Source organism: Thermobia domestica, chromosome 6, assembly GCF_964235325.1.
Source record: "Thermobia domestica chromosome 6, izTheDome1.hap1.1, whole genome shotgun sequence".
In the NCBI taxonomy this organism is placed as follows: domain Eukaryota; kingdom Metazoa; phylum Arthropoda; class Insecta; order Zygentoma; family Lepismatidae; genus Thermobia; species Thermobia domestica.
This window is the reverse complement of record NC_137459.1, coordinates 128,926,688-128,946,585: the sequence shown is the minus strand read 5'-3', so window position 1 is coordinate 128,946,585 and position 19,898 is coordinate 128,926,688. Positions and strand designations below refer to the sequence as shown.

The 19,898-nt window shown below is 38.1% G+C and overlaps 1 protein-coding gene across 1 annotated transcript in view; it reads left to right on the top strand.

Annotated features, from left to right (window-relative positions):
- Positions 1–19,898, top strand: part of LOC145688200 (uncharacterized) — a 57,066-nt gene that overhangs the window by 12,954 nt on the left and 24,214 nt on the right. Inside the window, exons 3-4 of the mRNA XM_081762082.1 lie at positions 1,531–5,512; positions 17,968–18,105. Coding sequence (XP_081618208.1) covers positions 1,531–5,512; positions 17,968–18,105 — 4,120 coding nt within the window. The remainder of the gene's footprint in view (positions 1–1,530; positions 5,513–17,967; positions 18,106–19,898) is intronic.

Sequence of the window (19,898 nt, the reverse complement as noted above, 5' to 3'; positions counted from 1 at the left end):
ATACTCTGGAGTATTCTGAGACTGCCGTAACTGACACAGATGTATATTTACAAAACCATCTGCAGCGGATGCATAATGCTTGCATACGCTTTAATTTTAGCTTAACCCTGCGTTACCCGCTCTAGAAAAGTCGCACTAATTCCCACGCACTTAGAGACTGTGTTTTCTTTTTATTACTAAAATTGGGTTATAAAGAAAAACAAATGTTGAAATTTATGGCAAACTTTAATATTACATGAAATAACAAGTATGCTAGTAGTAATTACATGCTTTACGTAATTACATGCTTACAATAATAGGTGTACTTAAAAAAAAGTCTGCTAAAATTTTTAACTAAATATCTAACTACAAAAAAACCTTTTTACTGGAAATAACTTATCAAAAAACATTGCTTTTTGCCCGTATGCTCTTCACTGATGTATTTCTTGCATCTTACACTTGTAAATCTGGTTTTTCTGTTCTGCTTCCACGAACAAAACGAACATCTTACAGCATACCTTCGACAGTTGCAGGTTGCTGCTGATCTGGAACTCCAGCAGCTCTTCGAACCACCATTTGCAGTTCATGAGGAAGGTTTGTCTCCGCTGCTCTGGACTGGGAGGGGTAGAAACGGAAACTATACGGACTGGACGCACGTATTGCCAACTTATAGCGATGTAATATCGAAACAACCCTACGCCCGGACCGTGAGACCGTGTGCGAGTAGCGCAGGGTTAAAATTCTCCGAACTTGTAACCCCATTCTGTGAATACTTACACTGGCTGAAGGTTCAACAACGGTGTAACTTACACTTATTGATACTGCTTTTTAAAACACTTTCTTTTATGAAACTTTCTTACCTTTTAAGTCCTCTTTTTATTTAAATTCTTGAAAAAAAAAAAAAAAAAGAATTTTTGAAATGATTTCCATGAAAGGGACACAAGATCACGTATTACCTGCCAGCTTGCAATTCTTCATAGATCTACCTATTCCTCGAAGTCATAGATAATTTCAATGTGTCGCGACAGGAATGCTTGCCAACCTCGATACGTGAGTCAAGTTCTGTAGCACCTTTCAAAATAGCAATTTTCAATTTATTGTTATCGAAGCGCGATTGAATGTACGCAGGAGCAGAAAAGCCAGTAGAGCATATAAGTATAATAGAATAATATATATTTTAATACGTGTGTATCTATTATACTACATAGTATATATATATATATATATATCATAGTATAACGTTTTGTGTGAGCCTCTGTTACTTTACAACATATATAATAATTTTGTATTTTTATTTTCTGTTTTTTTCTTATTGTAAAACTGTTGTCTTAAAATTTTGTTTCATGTTTAGGTGGTAGATACGGCTTCTTACTCTTAACCTAGACGTGTAAAATATATCGAAAGAAAATTAATATCTGTCCTCTGGTAGGTTTGTGTAATTCATTGAGCATTTATTTTAAATGCTTGATTGCAATTTTCAGTATTTTGAAGTGTTACTGATTGTTTCGAATGTTGTATAAAATGTTTAATGTGATGCATTCATTGTTCCAGGTCTGATATTGTAGAAGACGAGACAATTGTGAAGGAATCAGTGTCCAAGAAGTTGGATGATCACACGTATGATGAAATAGAGTTCGATGCTAATAAAATAGGAGTGTCCAAAGTTCAAGGCGGATATCAATCTTCACACATCAGAGTCAATGGAGCAACTGCCATTGGGCAGAGTGATGATGCGTCTGAAAATCATGTAATAGGACAGAAAGAACTGAACGTGAGAAATAGCAGTGACACTGGTAGTGCATGTACGTGTTCATCAGACCAGGATTGTACATGCAGTGTTGTAAAACTGACAAGCTTAGTTATTCCTAGTAGATTTGTGAAGGACAGCATTAGTAAGTCGTCTGGAAAATGTCCAGAAAAACCCCCATTGCTTCCGAAACCAGTTGTTTTTGCAACTGTTGCTTCAGGCTCATCTAAATCCTTTTGCCCTACTCTCCCTGCTAGGAATGAAACCTCAAATGCTAAACCAGTTATTTTCCCCAAACGACCCGATTTAGTGTTACGAACTGAGAAACGAAACAAGGAAAGCACTTCTTCGTCGCTTGAAGTTAAACCAAAGAGTTACGCAACAACTAAAATAAGTGAAAGAGGGAAGTGCTTATCACCTCTTGTAGTGAAATCTCCATTTTTGAGATTTGGAGACCCAAATGCTAACAACTTATTAGATTTATCTGATGGTGGAAGTCCGGTAAGACCTCCTCGCTCCCCTAAGCAAAAGAATTTTAAGGAAGGTCCTTTTGCTAGTGGTGATGAGAAACCAGCCCTCCCTATAAAGAGACGGTATCTGTTAGAAAAAGCGGATGTAGGTTTCAATACAAATGCTCCCTCGTCTATTCCTGCTTTCGGAAATTTACCTATTACCACAACCAGATGTTACGAAACTGATAAGAGGAAAAGCGCAAGTTTAGGTCGGACTGGGGCTTGTTCATATCAAGATTTCATTTGTAAAAGTGCGAGTTTAGAAAGAAATCGAGCCTTCGACTTCCAATCGAGACCCTTACGGTATGCAGCCGACGATCTAGTATTGCAGTCGTCTTCCGATCCAAGAGGCCTGAAAAATGTTGGTATTGAAAGGCTAAAGAATGGGCCTACTCCACCTCCCAGAAGAAGCAAGAAGAAATCGTTCAGCAACAAAACAGATGACATATCACCTCTGACAGAGGAACCAAGTGATTCATGCGCTGCTTTTAGTGACCAAGGATCCAAACCCGTCCCCATATATGCTGAAGTCAATTATAGTTTAAAGAAGAATCGAAGACAGCTATCGCAAACCGATGCTTCTGATAATACCGAGAAATCAGGGAGCATAGATGCACAACCTACAGTTGCAGTTCCTAACATTGTCGGTGCATCAGAGTCAGATGTATCAGTAGTAATAAGTGCAAATGATACTAAAGAAGGCATTGAAAATACGAATACCTCACATAGTCAATTGAAAGATACGACGAATAATGAATCCCACTGTTCAAGTGAGAATAGTTACCAAGAGAGTAATATATCACCAAAAAAGGGCTTGTGCAATGAAAATATCGAGTCAAATCCTATATCGAATTCAAATATAAGTATTTCACTAGATATATCTGAAGAAAAGACTGATGATAGACATGAAACAGCAGCCAGCAATGACTGTGTCGTTCATGTTGATGGTAATTCAGAAATAACTGTGGAAGTGGAATTGCCGAATTCCGTTCACTCAGAAGAACGTATAGCAGAGCGAGTTTCACCTCCTCGAATATGTGTACCCGTAATACAGACTATTTGTAAACAGAAAACAAAATGTGAAGCCTCAACTCAGGTGGACATAACACCAAAAGCACGTACAAGCATTATTAAGACTGTTGCTGAGAAAACTACTACTCCTACTGCACAAGTTGAACAAAATACTTGTAATAATGGTGCCATGGATGTAGACGTTCAAACTAACAAGTGTGAGTTTTCCGAACCATGTTTATCAGCGGAAGAGAAGACTAAACCAATAACGGAATTAGTCGAAGAAAAGTGCAGTGATTCTTGTGGTGAATGGGTAACAGCCGATGCTCTTGATGAATCGCAATCATCAAGTAAATTGGAATGGCAGTCCGCAAATATTTCTCTGCAAAGTAGTGAAAGTGATACCCAACAGAATAGTTCGATTGTGGTACATCCCTTAGATGTTGATGGTAAACAGTCGGTTGGTAGCGTATTGGAGATGGAGAATGAATGTGTAGATGGCATAAATAATGTATCAGAAAAATGTTACGAATTGACGTTGAATCCTATAATCGAAGACGACATTTCACAGGTGTTGAAAGGTGCAGAGTTATCAATTCAACAAGCAGAAACTATTCTTTCTGACATAAAAAATAAAACTAACTCTCTGTCTGTGAGTGGAAGTGATCCAGTAGAAGTTACGGACGTTACTTCTAGTGTGGACCAACTTGATACTTCATACCACGCAGTTCTTGTGAGCTCAGAGCCAGCTATACGTGTAAGCTCGTCAGTAGTAGTTGATGCCGAGAATAAAATTGCTCAAGACTCGCTTCATCCACATTCAGATGAAAATCTGTTAGGGAGAGACCTTCATTTGTCGCAGACTGGATTGGATCCTCTTCTCACGCCACACACTACTCTTTCACTGTCATCTAAGCGTAAAACTGGGACGGATGATAAACAGATTCATCGGAGGCAGTCGTGGAGCGACAGCAGAAAAGATGATTCACCTTCTCCAGAAAGCGTTTCATGTAGAAGAAGAAAACATAAAGCCCGGTCATGGTGGTGTGATGAGGACGACCTTTCAAGTGGGGCGATGGGGGATGTAGATAGTTCAGATGCTGCCCATCAGAGCTCATTTGATGAAGGAGTTGGAGGTAGTTGTAGTGACACAGAAGGTTCCTCCCCTGTTCGAAGAAAATTTGCAGCTATATTCGGTTCTTTCGGGAAAGGAGTGAAGAAGTCAAGTGGAACTTGTAAAGGCAAAGATAGAAAAGAGATTTGCAATAGTCAGTTCTACTGCAATCCTCCAGACAGCTCAGACACGGAGGACACACCGGTTGATGCGAATAGCTCGAGAACTGATTTTGAAGACGGTATACGAATTGAAATTGAAACTGTTGATGTTGATGATAACTGCTCTCAAGTTTCGTCGAGTAAAAGTCGTAGTAACAACCTTTCTACAGAAGCAGATTATTCAAGTACCAAAACTAGGGAGAGATTTCAGTCTGACAGTTGTTCTCTTCCTGATAATTTTCGAGACTTGGGTCCTGTTGGCGCAAATATTGGAACTACAGCAGCAGTATCGGAGGAAAGTTTTGAGAACGAAGCTCATTCAGAATCCGACAATGAGGAAAACTATACGCGTCCTGTACCTGATGGAAGTGAAGAACCAGTTTCCGAAGAACAGCGAAAGGCTAGGAAACCTTTTTATATTGCACGTGAAATCATGACCTCTGAAAAGGTTTTTATTGACGCTCTGAAGTTGTTAAACTTTGATTTTAGAAAAACGGTCGAAACAGCAAGTAGAGAACAAAAGCATGCTGTAATTCCGGAAGGAGATCTGGAAAAAATATTAAATTTTTTACCTCAGTTACAAAAATTAAACGAAGATATTCTATACGATCTGGAAACTCGAATGGAGAACTGGAGCTCTACTCAAAAAATAGCCGACGTGATCGTCAAGAAAGGTCCATTTCTCAAATTATATTCATCCTACATTCAAAATTTCGAGGCGCAGTATAGTTTTCTGGACGAGTGCTGTCAAAAGTATCATAAATTTGCCAAAGTTGTTCGAGATTTTGAAGCTTCTCAACGATGTCAAAAACTTTCTTTAAAACATTATATGCTGAAGCCAGTTCAAAGAATTCCTCAATACAGATTGCTGCTGGAAGATTACCTTCGACATCTTACTCCTGATTCTTTGGATTACGAAGATACTCAGGCAGCCTTACGAATTGTTTCAGATGTAGCTGACCATGCCAATAGAAGTATTAAACAAGGGGTAAGTATATTTCGAATATTGATCAAGAAAGAACACGCATGAAATATACTGACTGAAATAGTGTGATGTGACATCCTTCTTGTTGCCATATGATCGCATTTTTTTTTTCTAAACATTTGAGCCTAAATGCGAACTAATAATGGTTATGTTGAGTTGATTTTGAGCTTAACGTCCCTTTCAGCATCGAGACTATATGAGACGGGACCTATTGATTAACGTAGAATCCGAACCACATGAGCTCCGTCGGGAATCGAACCCGGGTCTTCCACGCCATAGGCGCGTACGCTAACTGCTTAGCTACGAAGGAGATCTAATAATGGTTGTGTCATGATCCGGATTGCTAACCGTGTAAATTTTTTAGGTTTCCAACCGATGAAACAAGAAAAAGAGGGTTAAAAAACAATTAGATAAGTAAAATGTTAAATAAAATTATGTATATGATAGGCATTTAAAGTGAAATAAGCGAGTTTACATGTCCTGTCAATTTTTTCCTTTGATATCATACATTTTGTGTAGTTATACATTGTTAGGTTATATAAAGCGTTAAAAGTATACTCGCCGTGTTCATTGTGAGGTGTTAAATTTAAATAATTATGGAGAGGTTTGATTATCACTGTTCAATAGTTGTTTAAAATCTGTGCTGAACATCCTATAAGTGCATATTTTCTTCATGTAATATCACTGCTTATTTTTTAAAGTTATTAAGGAATATATTGAAAGATTTGATATATGTCCACCGATCAGAAATTATTCCAAATTTTTAATTCCCAGCATACGTTTCGTTATGGCTAAATGTGTAGTTTTTGTTTTTTAAAATTATTTTAGGTAGTCTCGTAATACCTTAGAAATTTTATTCTAGTAGCGCCTTTCCATTTGTACTAGAAAACTTGTACAAGTGGATGTGTTTCGTAACCCTCTAGGAAGTTCAGAAATTGAGCGACAGAAGGCAGGTGCCTTGCACAGTGTTAGAATGACGAAGATTTAGAGGCGTACGGTTTTTGAATTCACCATGACTTCAAAATACCATGGTGGAATTCATATAAGGTATTTCATGTGCATAATGTGTTCAGTACTTCTTTTATGTAGGCATTGACGCTTGTATGATTTATATTGTTTCTGTCTTAATACTGAAGCACAGGTATGTTGTCTGCATAGAACAAGTTCTTTAGACATTAGTTCTTTTTTGAGAATAGATTTTACTCGTAAAATTTCTATCGGAATACTAGGATATTCTATCTTCTTCCTGAAATTATATTTTTGAGTGAGTTACGTGACATTCCAGCCACTGTTGTTGCACATAGGTAAACATGACGATTCTGCACTGATACAAAATGTCGCATCCGCAACATTTCTCCATCTCTTTAGCGTAAAGAACATAACCGTGGATTCACGCCAAGCGGACTTTGTGGTGGGCAAACACCGCGTGCATGGGTTTTCTCGGGATTCTTCCGTTTCCTTTCTCTTTCTTCGTTCCACCATTGCATTCATTTCTCATCATCACCGTCTCCTTTAGCCTAGCCGGCATAACCGTGGAACGTAAAACTGAAAAATTTCATTTCATAACCGTGGGATGTTAAACTACATAATTACATTTCGCAACATTTCTATTAGTCTCGCCTCCACAATATCGGCATCTGCATTCGCAAATAATGACATAACAGATATGTGCAACTTATTTGTTCCATAAAATTACGATTTCAAAAATAGTTTCCAACACAATTGTAAATACATATTTTGTAGTTTTGCAAACCCTGATATTATATCTATCAAATTCAAGTTAACATTTAGTACCGTCCCTGCCGATTGGAAGTAACTACACTTGATGAAATTCATTAAGACCATGCAGATACAAAGTACGAAATTAGAAAGAAAAAATAAAAATGAAATCTCCAATTTGATGATTAGTCCGGGGGCCAACCATGTCGGATTGGTGTTTTTTGACAGTGAGAGGTCACTTAAATGCATACTTGGTAGTTTATTCACGTGCTTTCGATGTCAAAAATGTTTAAGATTAATGTAAAGCGACGAATCCCAACGCTAGGTGACAGTACTGCCTCCATATAATTCTAGCGTATAATATTTTTCCTTTGAATGGAATTAACAACGTTGCCCCTATAAGTTCCAACGCATAGAGTTCTAAATTTCGGAGATTTTTTATGAGTAGTTGCAAGTATCTATCCTTAAAGAATCTTAAATTTTTATTACGTTCATTGTTGAAATTGTCTCTCGATCTAATAGCATTTAATGAAAGTTGAAACACATAATTTCAATAGTGAATAAAATGGAAATTCAAAATCCTGCGCGGATAGATACTTCCAACCGTTCATGAACTTTTTTCTGTGAAATCTTGAACTCGATACGTTTGGTACTGACATCTAGGATTGGAAATTTATCTGTAAGAAATTGCAAAAGCATTGGTCAAAAAAAAAAAAAAAAAAAAAAAAAATGTAAACAGTGCGGAAAAATTCCTAGTATTGTGTAAGAAACGCATATTAAATATACACTTGCAACACGATGACAACCATTACTTTTTGTTTATTAAAGTATTATGTAGGAAATCTAATTAAACAAGATACACTTGTAACATGATAACTGTCATTATTTTCTGTTGAATGGATTTCTGTAATCAAACAGTCCCACTATTACACAGAACAAGCAACACGAAACTTCCGCTTTCGTACACTTACAATATGATGTTGCACGTTTCACGCAACAATGCTCCAACAATATCTGATGGAAAAAGAACATTTAATTTACTTGGCAAAGACATCAGAATTTTAAATCCGAACTGGACATTATTTAAAGGTATTATTACATCATTCAAGCAAAGTACTTGCAGATATGTGTGATAAAATGCACGTAACAAGTGGCCTCTGTTGCACCTGCTGGTTGGTGGAAGCTCCACAATACTTGTGCAGATAAAGCTATAGTCTTACTTCATCCATAGTCTTACACGAAAAACCTCTCTTTATCACTTGTACAAGGTACTCTTTTGCTTGTACCACGGTCATGAATGGTATCTTGTACCTGTAACTCACCAAAGTTCTTCAAACATAGGTTATTCTTTGAAGTCTGCTTTCTTAGTGCCAATTTTACTTGTACTGTACGTAATCTGCTTCCGTTAATGCATGAACTGTTGGAAGTGTAGTACATAAGCGCATTTGCTGTAGTGTGGGCAGGAATTAACCAAGTGGTATCTCCAGTTTCTGTTCGTATCCAGATTTCCCGAATTTCTAATGCAAATAATGTCATCCAGTGGTACAAAATGAGTATTATCATAACAGTATTCACACCTACAAAAACCATTCTACGGAATCCCTGAAGAGCTACATATTTTGCGTGCTGTATTATCTCCCTCTTCTATTGCGCATTGGTCTGATTTGGGTGATTACTTTGTAATCCATTTTGATAGAAAGTGCACTTAGAGAATACATCATGAGCAGGTTCCGAAAATCCACTGGATGCAACAACATTTTTGATTGGATCTTAGTCAATGCTGTTGTTAGAAAATTTAAAAAAATATTTTTTGCAGAAGCAATTTGTTCCCTGCGAAGCAATTTGTTCAAGAACGAGCTTATTTGAACTTCATATCTACGGTAATTGTGAACACTTCAATCGTTTAAATACTCTGTCTCAATAGACGTTCAGAATTCTTCGGCGTCAACACATGAAAATTCCGAATCATTTACATTAATATTTAACAGTCCCTTGCAGAACTTAACAAAACTAGGTGGTTTTGGGGCATTATGTCAAGAATTTTGTAATGTCTGAGCGTCACAGTACTTATCTTGTAAGCCATAACCCAAGTCTTGTACTGACTTTCGAAGCAAAGGAACGCACTGTAAAATCGGGTCACAGCTTCTAACTGCTTCAGCAAGTTCTTCAACTGACACGATGGAGAGAAAAAAAAAATCGAAGTTATTGTACTCTGCATATTTCATAAAATGTATTCCTTAACCAAAATGATTCTGAAGCATCAATTTCACGTCTGTTGTTTTGAACTTTACATCACTGAGGTCATTTACGTTAAGTTTGTCTCGAATGCAACTGACCATTAATCCACACCCTCTGCTTCTTTTCGGTCCTGGAATAATTCAGTCAAAAACTACTTGTTTCTGTGGTTTCACAGTTGGTGTTTTTTTTCATCTCGCAATCGTAACGCAGTAGATGGGAGGACATCCAGCTATCATGACACACAATATCAACAGCGAAGATACTGAAAGTGTCTTACAGGTCACAGTTGCGAAGGTATAATTCGTCGTTAAAGAAATGTGTGGCAAGAAGAAAGTTAGATGCACGCTCAGTGTCGCTAATACGATACATATTGTATACACCACGATGAGATTTCCCATTACATATTATACAGTTGGTTTTGTATAGGTGTCTCACATCTTGGACGAGAACGTTTTCGAATTAACTTCTGTAATTCAGTGGTAATGGTTTCATTGGAATCACTCTCAAAGTTCTTTTTGTTGAAAGCAGCACCGAAATGATCTTTCGTGGCAGTATGTATTGTAACATGGTAATTGAACACAGAATCGCTATGGAAAAAAGACAACCAACCTCTTACTGAATCCTGCGTTATTACAGCAGCTATTTTAATCTTCTCTCTTCCATTTTCTGATGTCAGCTTTTGTGTCTGTTATGTTGTGAATGGTGCATCTCTTATTTACTGTACTGTTCATAGGAGTCGCAAACGATGCAGGGAAATTTTTCTGTGTAGATAATTTCATACATTCCTTTATCGTGAGTGCTTCTGTAGCTGCTGATCTGGAAATATAGGCACACCTGTTACAAAACATTTATCGCGAAGAAAAGATCAATACTTACTCAGATAATATGAAAACTAAATACCGTATTTCTGTATATTAACTCTAAATTCAAAAATTGTAATTAGAAATAAATAAGGAAGATTTTAAAATGAATTTTTCACTCGTGTCATAGAGTATAATGGGTTATTATACTGTATATAAGATAGTATTTCTATAGATAATCGGTTTTAGGATAGCGGCTGGCGTTAGCAAACTATTGGCGTCCAATTTTTTCGAAATAGGGAGAGTTACGGGAATTTCCGTTATATCTCTGCTTTCTTAAATCACAGCTCCATGTGGTGATATCAATGGAAAGTTTACATGGTGCTGAGGACAACTATGAACGAACCATAACCTCAACCAAATTATAGACGGAACTCGGAGAAGTTCGGTTCTCGGCTTATAAATACACATAGTTCCATTCATATGATTCCTGGGCCGCGGTGGCTCAGTAGTAGAGCGTTCACTTCTGGTGCATGGGGTCTCTGGTTCAATCTCAGCTCCCGCCAAGTGAACTTAGTGGTGGACAAACACCGTGTGCGTGGGTTTTCTCGGGGTTCTCCCGTTTCCTCACACTTTCTTCATTCCACCATTTCATTCATTTCCCATCATGACCGTCTCCTTTAGCCTTACCGGCGTAACTGTGGGACGTAAAACTTGAAGATTTCATTTCATATAATTCCTTCCCCATATCTCTGCGTCGTACATCACAAACAAATAACCTTGGTACGAATGGAAACTGTGTGTGGTGTTGAATAGAACGCCTTGTTAATTATAAATCAAGCATAATTACGGACGGTGCAGAAAGGGAGTGAAATTGAGAAAAAGTGTATATGAGGTTGAAAAAGTGAAATTCCGCGAGAATTCGCTATTAACTTCCCTGTTGCATCATAGCACTGTAAGTGAGGTGCTGTTTGAAAGCCTTGTCAATTGTGAAAAAAAAAATAAGCTGTAACAATAACCTTAGTCCAAATAGGTACAGAGCAGCATGGACCTGTGCAGAATTCAGTCTGTTCACTCAAAACCCCATCTTTTAAGGCTTAATGTTGTTACTGTACCCAACTCCGGGAAGTTGGGGGAAAACACCCAAATTACTTTACTATTAATGGGCAAAGATACCAGAACAGTAGCAACTTGCTCCCTACGCCAACTAGCGTACTACTCCTGTACTCAACCACAGAACTAAATAGTGTATCCGAAATAAAATTTCAAACAGTGCTTTTTATATATATATATATATATATATATATATATATATATATATATATATATATATGAATATAAAAATTCATAAAGAGAAAAATAAGCCACCTTACAAACTCACTTAAAAATAAATAAAATAAAAAAGAAATTAATATCCAACGAAACAGTTTTGTTCTTATTTCGAAATGATACTAAACTCACTATAATACAAGAATTTAATGGTTAATAGTGCTTCGTAAATAATCACAAAAATTTGTGTTTTCCCTAGCATCCGCAATTTTATGTATCATCCGTAAATAAATCAAAATATATCCGCAAAATGTTATATTGGTGCTAATACCCGGGAATATTAACATCCATGCAGACCTCTATACATAGGTTCCGTTTACAGAAACTACCACTAACTCTTATAAAAACTATAATTTCGATACAGTACAGTTCTCTTAGGCTTGCCGAGACCGTGATTGGGCACATATTGTATCAGGCATAAAATCGACCCCTAAAGACTCTTACTCTGTTTCCACTCTGTATGGGCGCGTGAGATTTGTTTCGTTACGGATGCCAGTAGCGCTGAGGGTATGCACTATTTATAGTCAATGTAATTAAACTAGCTTAGGGAGAGGCAGACGAATAGCACAGATGATTAGAGCGCTGAGATAACACAGTTTACAGTCAATAAACTTCAAAATACCTTGAGATACATGTAAGGTTATTATAGAGATGTTCTGACTGACGAGCTACCAGAAGAAAGGAGTTATTGAAAATGAAAGAGGGTTATGTAAAGTGCCAATCTGCACCGACACTGTACCTTTTCAGAATGTATTAGGACTGTATTTTATGCTTAGAAGATGAGAGCTACAAGTATAAATCCATTACTAGCGCTACTTGAAGTCATATTACTGCAACAATGTAAAGCTTTTATTTTAATTTTTCTGCCGAGTTTAGTGTGTGTGTGTGTGTGTGAGAGAGAGAGAGAGTGTGAGTCAGGAAAGTGATTTTGTATCTTCGGTGCACCTTGAAACACACACACAGAAAATCATTCTACCCGCATTTGCTCGGGGCGTTCTTACCCTGTGTGCTACTCATCAATTTTCACTCGCAGACTCTGGTACGAAACTAATCCCCTCGTGCAAACACATCTGATACAGCTGAAAAGTCGCTATTGGAATTAAGAATTTTAAAGTATTAACAGGATATATATATATATATATATCAGCCGTTTTTATTAAGCGGTATCCAATGCAGTTTGCGATGCAAAAATATAGAAATGCGATACAAATTGAAAAATGTATCGCAAATTGTGATAACATCATTGCATCTTTCATTATTACCACGGAAGCTAAAATAAGGATCAGGCTAATAAAGTATTACTATTATTTCAAGAAACTGTCCTTTGAAAAGTCAGTTGTGCAAGAAAAAATGCCTCGACTTTGGATTACAAAACACTTTTCAACTTCCTTCCCTTTGTCGGTTTGTTGCTAGTGGGTCATTTCCGAGACCTGCTCACGCAGGTTTCAGGTCATCTTATCTATCCTTGTTTCTGATTGTGTAATAATAATAATAATAATAATAATAATAGTAATCCCTTGAAGAAAAGGCGCATTGGCAGCAGAGAGAAAACAAGTTCAAACTATATTGGACCTAGCCGATATATGGTGTAGCATGAATGAGTCTTGGATATGGTTAGTAAAATGCAGAAGTACGTACCGTAAATCATTGAAGCATTCTTCAGCGCCGAAAACATACAAAAATACACTCATCGTTCTCTCTTTTCTTTTCATTTTTCATTTGAAGTAATGATATGCTGACTGATATAGCGGATGTCCATTTACGCCGCCTTTCATGGGGGCCCAGGGCCCAACTTAGAATTTTAAACGAAAATATGGGTCAAGTGATACCTCACTTTTACCTGCAATAGGTATGTTTTTTCTGAAACACTTTTGTGTACGTACAAGTGACTGGTACTGTAATGAATAAAAATAAGGTGAAATTCAAGTTTAACACCCATTTATATTGCAAAGTGTGATTCGATGGGGAAAAGAGAAGCAACTGAAATGAGAAGCAAAGGTTTTAATAATACATTTTTGGAACTTGAAAACATTTTGCCCGTCCCTGATAATTTAACACAATGCGTGCAAGATGTTTCGGAGGCATCAGTATGTACCGTATCGTTACTGAGGATCACAACTGAGATTACCGCTGAAAGTTATTCGGAATGTAACTGTGGACAATATTTCAGTGAAGCTCATATTCTATCACATGCAAGAAGACATAGAAGGAAAAGCATCGAACCAATATCGTGTAGACGACTGTTAAACAAAATAACGTTTGTACACATTGTTTTAAAATTGAATTGTTCGACAAATTTGTTTCGCATTTCAGTTGATTCATTTTTGCATCAAATCATTGCCTGCAATCAAAAAGGAAAGTGTCATTTAACAAGAATTTTACTTACTTTTTCCCATTACAGAGACATCTATCTCTTACAAAACACATTTCAGATAACTTTGTTTCATAGATAAAATTTGCAAAAACTAAGGTTCTCATTTGCAGTTTCATCGTTCCTTCCCGCTTCACCCACTTACGGAGGGAGGTTGGAGCCATTTTTTTCCTAGCAATTAGATTTCCACTTTTGCATCATGGCACTTTCACTCTAATCATCTTTTCCTCTGTTGCAACATTCTCGAGCCGTGGAATGATAAATACCCTCTGTGATTTCCTATTCGAATTTTGGTTCTGTTCATTTATCTTTAACCGTTTTCATATTAGTAGTACTAAACCTTTTATCTGATACAGGTACCATGTCTTGGTGGTCATTTTGAAAACGGTGACTCATATGAACAATCTTTTGCAATAGCACTTTTTAGTTTTAAAGATCTATCGAACGAGGTATCACTGGCCCCATGTTTCCATTTACAGTTTTAGAGTTGGCCCCCGGGCCCCCATGAAGGGCGACCCTGGGTAACAGCACATCATCACTATTCGATTTGCTTCATGGTATTTCCTATTTGAGTTTTTGTTTGGTTCATTTATGTTCAACCGTTTTCGAGATATTTCCGTGGGAAGATTAAAATGGGCCACCCTGTATGTATCTAATCTAATCTAATATAAATAAAATAAAGAGTTTGTCTGTCTGTGTGCGGCCTGGGGACCAGACGAATGGACCGAGAGTTACCAAATTTTGGTCAGGGGTACTTTCGCCCGGGGCCCCAGATCAAGACGAAGCCCTTTTTTCAAATTCCGAACCAGGGAGGTCTCAGGGGGCGTTTACCGGAACCGGCTTGTGAACCAGACAAATTGACCGAGAGTTACCAAATTTTATTCACGAATACCTTGGTCCAGGCTTCAGACCAGAGTTGAACGTTTCTTTCAAAATTCGAACCAGGGGGGTCTTAGTGGGGCGTTTACCGAGACATGTAAAAGTAGGACAAAATGACCGATATTAGTGTCGAATTCATAGTTTTCGCGGTCGCTGAAATCAATGGTGAAACTCCGATCGCATTAACTTCCAACTTCACGCTATTCGGCTCCGGGCCGGGGGTCACCGGGGGTGGGGTGGGGTGAGATACCGAGACATATAAAAGTAATCCAAAATGGCCGATATTAGTGTCAAATCCATAGTTTTCGCGGTCGCTGAAGTCAATGGTGACACTTCCATTAGCAATGACATGCAAATTCAGCTACAATTGTATGCGGACCGCGATTCATCGAGTGGAGGGGGGGGGGGGTACCGAGACATGTAAAAGTAATCCAAAATGACCGATATTAGTGTCAAATCCATAGTTTTCGCGATCGTTGAGATCAATGGTGACACTTTCATTAGTAATCACTTGCAAATTCAGCTACCATTCTATGCAAGCCGGGAGTCAGTGGGGGGCGGAGATACCGAGACATGTAAAAGTAATCCAAAATATTCGATATTACTGTCAGATCGATAGTTTTCGCGGTCGCCGAAATGAATGGTAATATTTCCACAGGCTTTGACTTCCAAATACTGCCCCCATGCGAAGAATGGGTATATTCAGCTAGTATATACAGGGTTGGGCAAAAAATCTAAAACGTTTGCAAAAGTGTGAAAATCATACGTAGTAAGGTGTGGGGCCTCCTTTTGCGTCCAAAAGAGCTTGGATCCGATGTGGAATGGACGTATACAGCTCCTGTATCGTGGTGTGTGGAATTTTGTACCATTGATCCTCCAAAACATGCTCCAGTTCCTTAAGGGATGTTGGTGGAGGGTAATGAGACCGAGCACGTCTTTCTAACTCAGACCACAATGGCTCAATGATGTTCAGGTCTGGTGATTGTGGGACCCAGAGGAGGTGTGATAGCTCCTGGTCATGCACCTCAAATCATGATTTTGGGGGTGCAGTGGCTCAGTGGTAGAGCGTTCACCTCCGGTGCTTGGGGTCTCTGGTTCGATCCCACCTTGCGCCGTGTGGATTTTGTGGTGGACAAACACTGTGCTCGTGGGTTTTCTCGGGGTTCTCCCGTTTCCGATTCATTTCTCATCATCACCGTCTCCTTTAGCCTAACCGGCATAACCGTAAAACTTAAAGTTTTCATTTTATTTCAAACTATGATTTCACCGTTTTTGCAGCGTGACAGGGTGCTAAATCATCTTGGTAGATGCCATCACCATCAGGGAACAATATTTGGGCCATGGGTAGAACCTGATCCCCCAAAATGGCCTCATACGCCTTAGCATTCATCATTCCATGCAGGGCTATTATGAGACCTGCAGAAAACCACGATATCACTGCCCATATTGTAACAGAACCACCCCTATGCTTTACAATTGGGAGCATATAGTCTGTGTCATAGGCCTGCGACGGTGTTCTCCATACGTAAAGACGACCGGTTGTTGGAAACAAGGTGAAGGTCGATTCATCGGACCACATTACGTGTTTCCACTGCTCATGAGTTCACGCCTTGTGGTCCTTGCACCACTAGATGCGCCTCTTCGCATTTACTGCTGTGACCAGGGGTTTGGCGATAGCGGCCCTGCCATGAATTTTCATTTTATGAAGTTTCCGTGGCACTGTTTTCGATTAAATCTGGTTCTGTAGGCCGGAATTAAGTTCAGACGTAATTTTCATTGCAGTGGTCTTCTTTTAAACTGCTACAATCCGTTTTAATGTCCTCCGGTCCCTGTCTGACGGGATTGTCTTTCGACCACTGTTGTGCTTTGCAGACGTCGTTTGTCCATTGGACACAGTGCCTTTTGATACCTCCAGAATGTTCGCCACTGTTGCCACTGAAGCTCCAACCAGACGGGCACCAACGATCATGCCTCTTTGGAAGTCTGTCAGGTTGCCCATTTTACTGCACTACTTTCACACCACGACACTCACAGGTGAACTAGTTACTGCTGACGGAAGAGGAAGGTCCACATGACACATTGAAAACAAAAAACGATCGGCAACCGCAACACGTGTTGTACAGTGGAGGGCCAAACTTACGTGTCCTGTATGAAGTGATTTTAGATTTTTTTGTCTACCCCTGTATATCTATATATATCTATATATATATATATATATATATATATATATATATATATATATAGAGAGAGAGAGAGAGAGAGAGATTCTAAACAATACAGACAACGTTTGGGAAGTGATTCCTGATACCAAGATAAGACAAACGATATAGACCAACCTGGATGCAGAAATCAATCATTTCGGAGTTATAGGCTGCCGAAAACATGAAAAAATGAACTTTTAAAAGCCCACAGCTCCAATACTATGGAACCTACCGTAGTCGGGTGAAGACTTCACTTACGATCTAGTATTTGCCCTATCCAAATATCCATTTTTCAGAATCCTGCTGTACTTCCGCAACAATTTTTATAGAGGTAGTTGGTGAGTACTTCAAATTACATGCCTGTAGTCAAACTCCCTCTATAAAAATTGTTACGTGAGTACCGCAGGATTCAAAAACATGTATTTTTGGATAGCGCACGTATTAGTTCCTAAGTGAAGTCTTGACTCGACTACGGTAGATCCCATAGTATTGGAGCTGTGGATCTTCAGAGTTCATTTCTTTCATGTTTTCGGCAGCCTATAATTCCGAAATGAGTCCTGAGAAACTTCTTGTGCGCACCTGCAGTTATGGTTGTGTGAATGTAAAGTTGTAAGTAAATTAATTCCGACAGAAGAAAATGCTTCCTTAAAGAAAAAGGTATATTTGTAGCCATTATCTTTATACACCCAAATTATAAATCTTCAAGGATAAACGTAAAAAATATAAAATGTGTGTATATCATAAACATATTATGAAAATAGAGCATGATTTAAAAACAAATAATCGTAATCTTCTTTGTGCTTGTAGTTTGCCAGTCTGTTCGTTAGAGAGTTAATATTGTGTGGAATTTCTTCTTCTTACAGTGGAGTTATGAGGCTTACACTAAATATATTCTATTTATTTATTCACTTTTCTTTCAAGGACCATTTGTGCAAACTGTTGCAGCTTCAGTCATTGCTTGGTAATTATGAAGTCATCAAACCAGGTCGTGAATTTCTGAAGGAAGGAGAATTGTTGAAACTATGTCGGAAAGGAATGCAGCCTCGATATTTCATTCTGGTATGTACTAGGATCCGAAGAAATTAATTAGCTAGTAGTGGTTCTCGGAATTGCATGTAGATGTAAATACCGCTATGGAATCTTTTTAACTGATAAATTGTAATGTGTTCCATGTTTTAAAATGTTGACTGCGTGCAGGCTTTATTATTATTTTTTTAAAGTTAATTGTCTGAGTAGTTATTTTGATACCCAGATTCATAGAGTGAAAAAAGAGTACGAAGAATGAAATATGTGACTATAATATCATTTGTGCTAGTGTAGAGGTTTGAGGGGGATACTTTCACTATCAATTATACAGCATGTTAGGAAACACATCTTTCAGACTATTGCTCGCTAGAACTCATGTGTAATTCAAAAGTGTAATGTGTCGCAACATTTGAGGGTGTTATATGCTCTCTCATGGAAAGTTAGCGCTTTAGGGGTGGCTCGTGTGGTTCGGGCCGCGGTAGCTCAGTGGTAGAGCATTCATCTCTGGTGCGTGGGGTCCCAGGTTCGATTCCCGCTCACGCCAAGTGAACTTTGTACTGGACAGGCACCATGTTCGTGGGTTTTCTCGAGGATCTCCCGTTTCCTTCGACTTTCTTCATTACACCATTTCATGCATTTCTCATCACCGTCTCCTTTAGCGTAATGGGCATAAACGTGGGACGTAAAACTGAAGGATTACGCTTCATTTTCGTGTGATTCGGATTTGATCTTATACTGTAGACCCATGTCATAAATAGCCTTTGTGGTGGTAGGGACATTCAATTCGAAACTAATAGTGGTCGAATTAGGCTTTTGGCCAACTAAGACGACTGGAGGAGAACAAGAAACACGAAACAGAAACGCAGCATGTTATGTTACATACTGGAACGGATTTTTGTCACTTCTGAATAAGAAAGTCCTCTTGGCTATGCAGATAGCGTACACGCCTTTCACGTGGGAGACCTGGTTTCGATTCCCGGCGGGTCCTCATGTCGTTCGAATCTCACGTTAAGCTATAGGGCCACGTCTCATATAGCCTCACTGCTAAAGGAGACGCTAAACCCAGATACATTACAATTCAACATTAATATACTGATTTTTTTGAAATAGAACACTGTTATGGGTTCATTTAAGATAAGCTGATAGGGAATCAAAACACCTTTTCTCTCACCTCTTTGCCATCGCTCGAAGGGTAAACAAGCCGTTCAACTTCACGGGGTGGGAAACCTTTTTAATATACGATATCGTGTAAAATGAAAATTTTTACCCCAATTCGCTCGCACCTGAGGTTGAGGAAGCATTGCTGTTCTTTTAACTACTTTGAACCCCCGCTAATATCACTTACTTACTATTTTTATTTCTTGTCTTTAAGAAAAAAAGCGTTTATCGACTATAGTCATATTTATTAAATTGGATATCTAGAAATAATAACTCATGCACTATAAAGTTAATTTCCATGATTGTTTCATTTAACAGTCGAGAAAAGTGGTGAAGCAAACCATCCCTTTCGAAATTTCACTTTTTCGTTTTTCACAATTTTAAAGAAGGTAATCTGAACTGTCGCGTAATCGAATATTGTATGTGCAAATATTGTATGAAATTAGCATGTGTAGCGAGAGTAATATATATATATATATATATATATATATATATATATATATATATATATACGGAATATTTTGTAATGTTTAATAATTTGTAGTAAATTGTATATTTAAAGCTTAGTAAACCGACTATTCATAATGGCTTGCAGTTCAGTGATAAAATATGAGCCCGGGAAAGCGTTACGAGGTGAATGAGAAGCATTGCATTTTAAGTATCTTCAA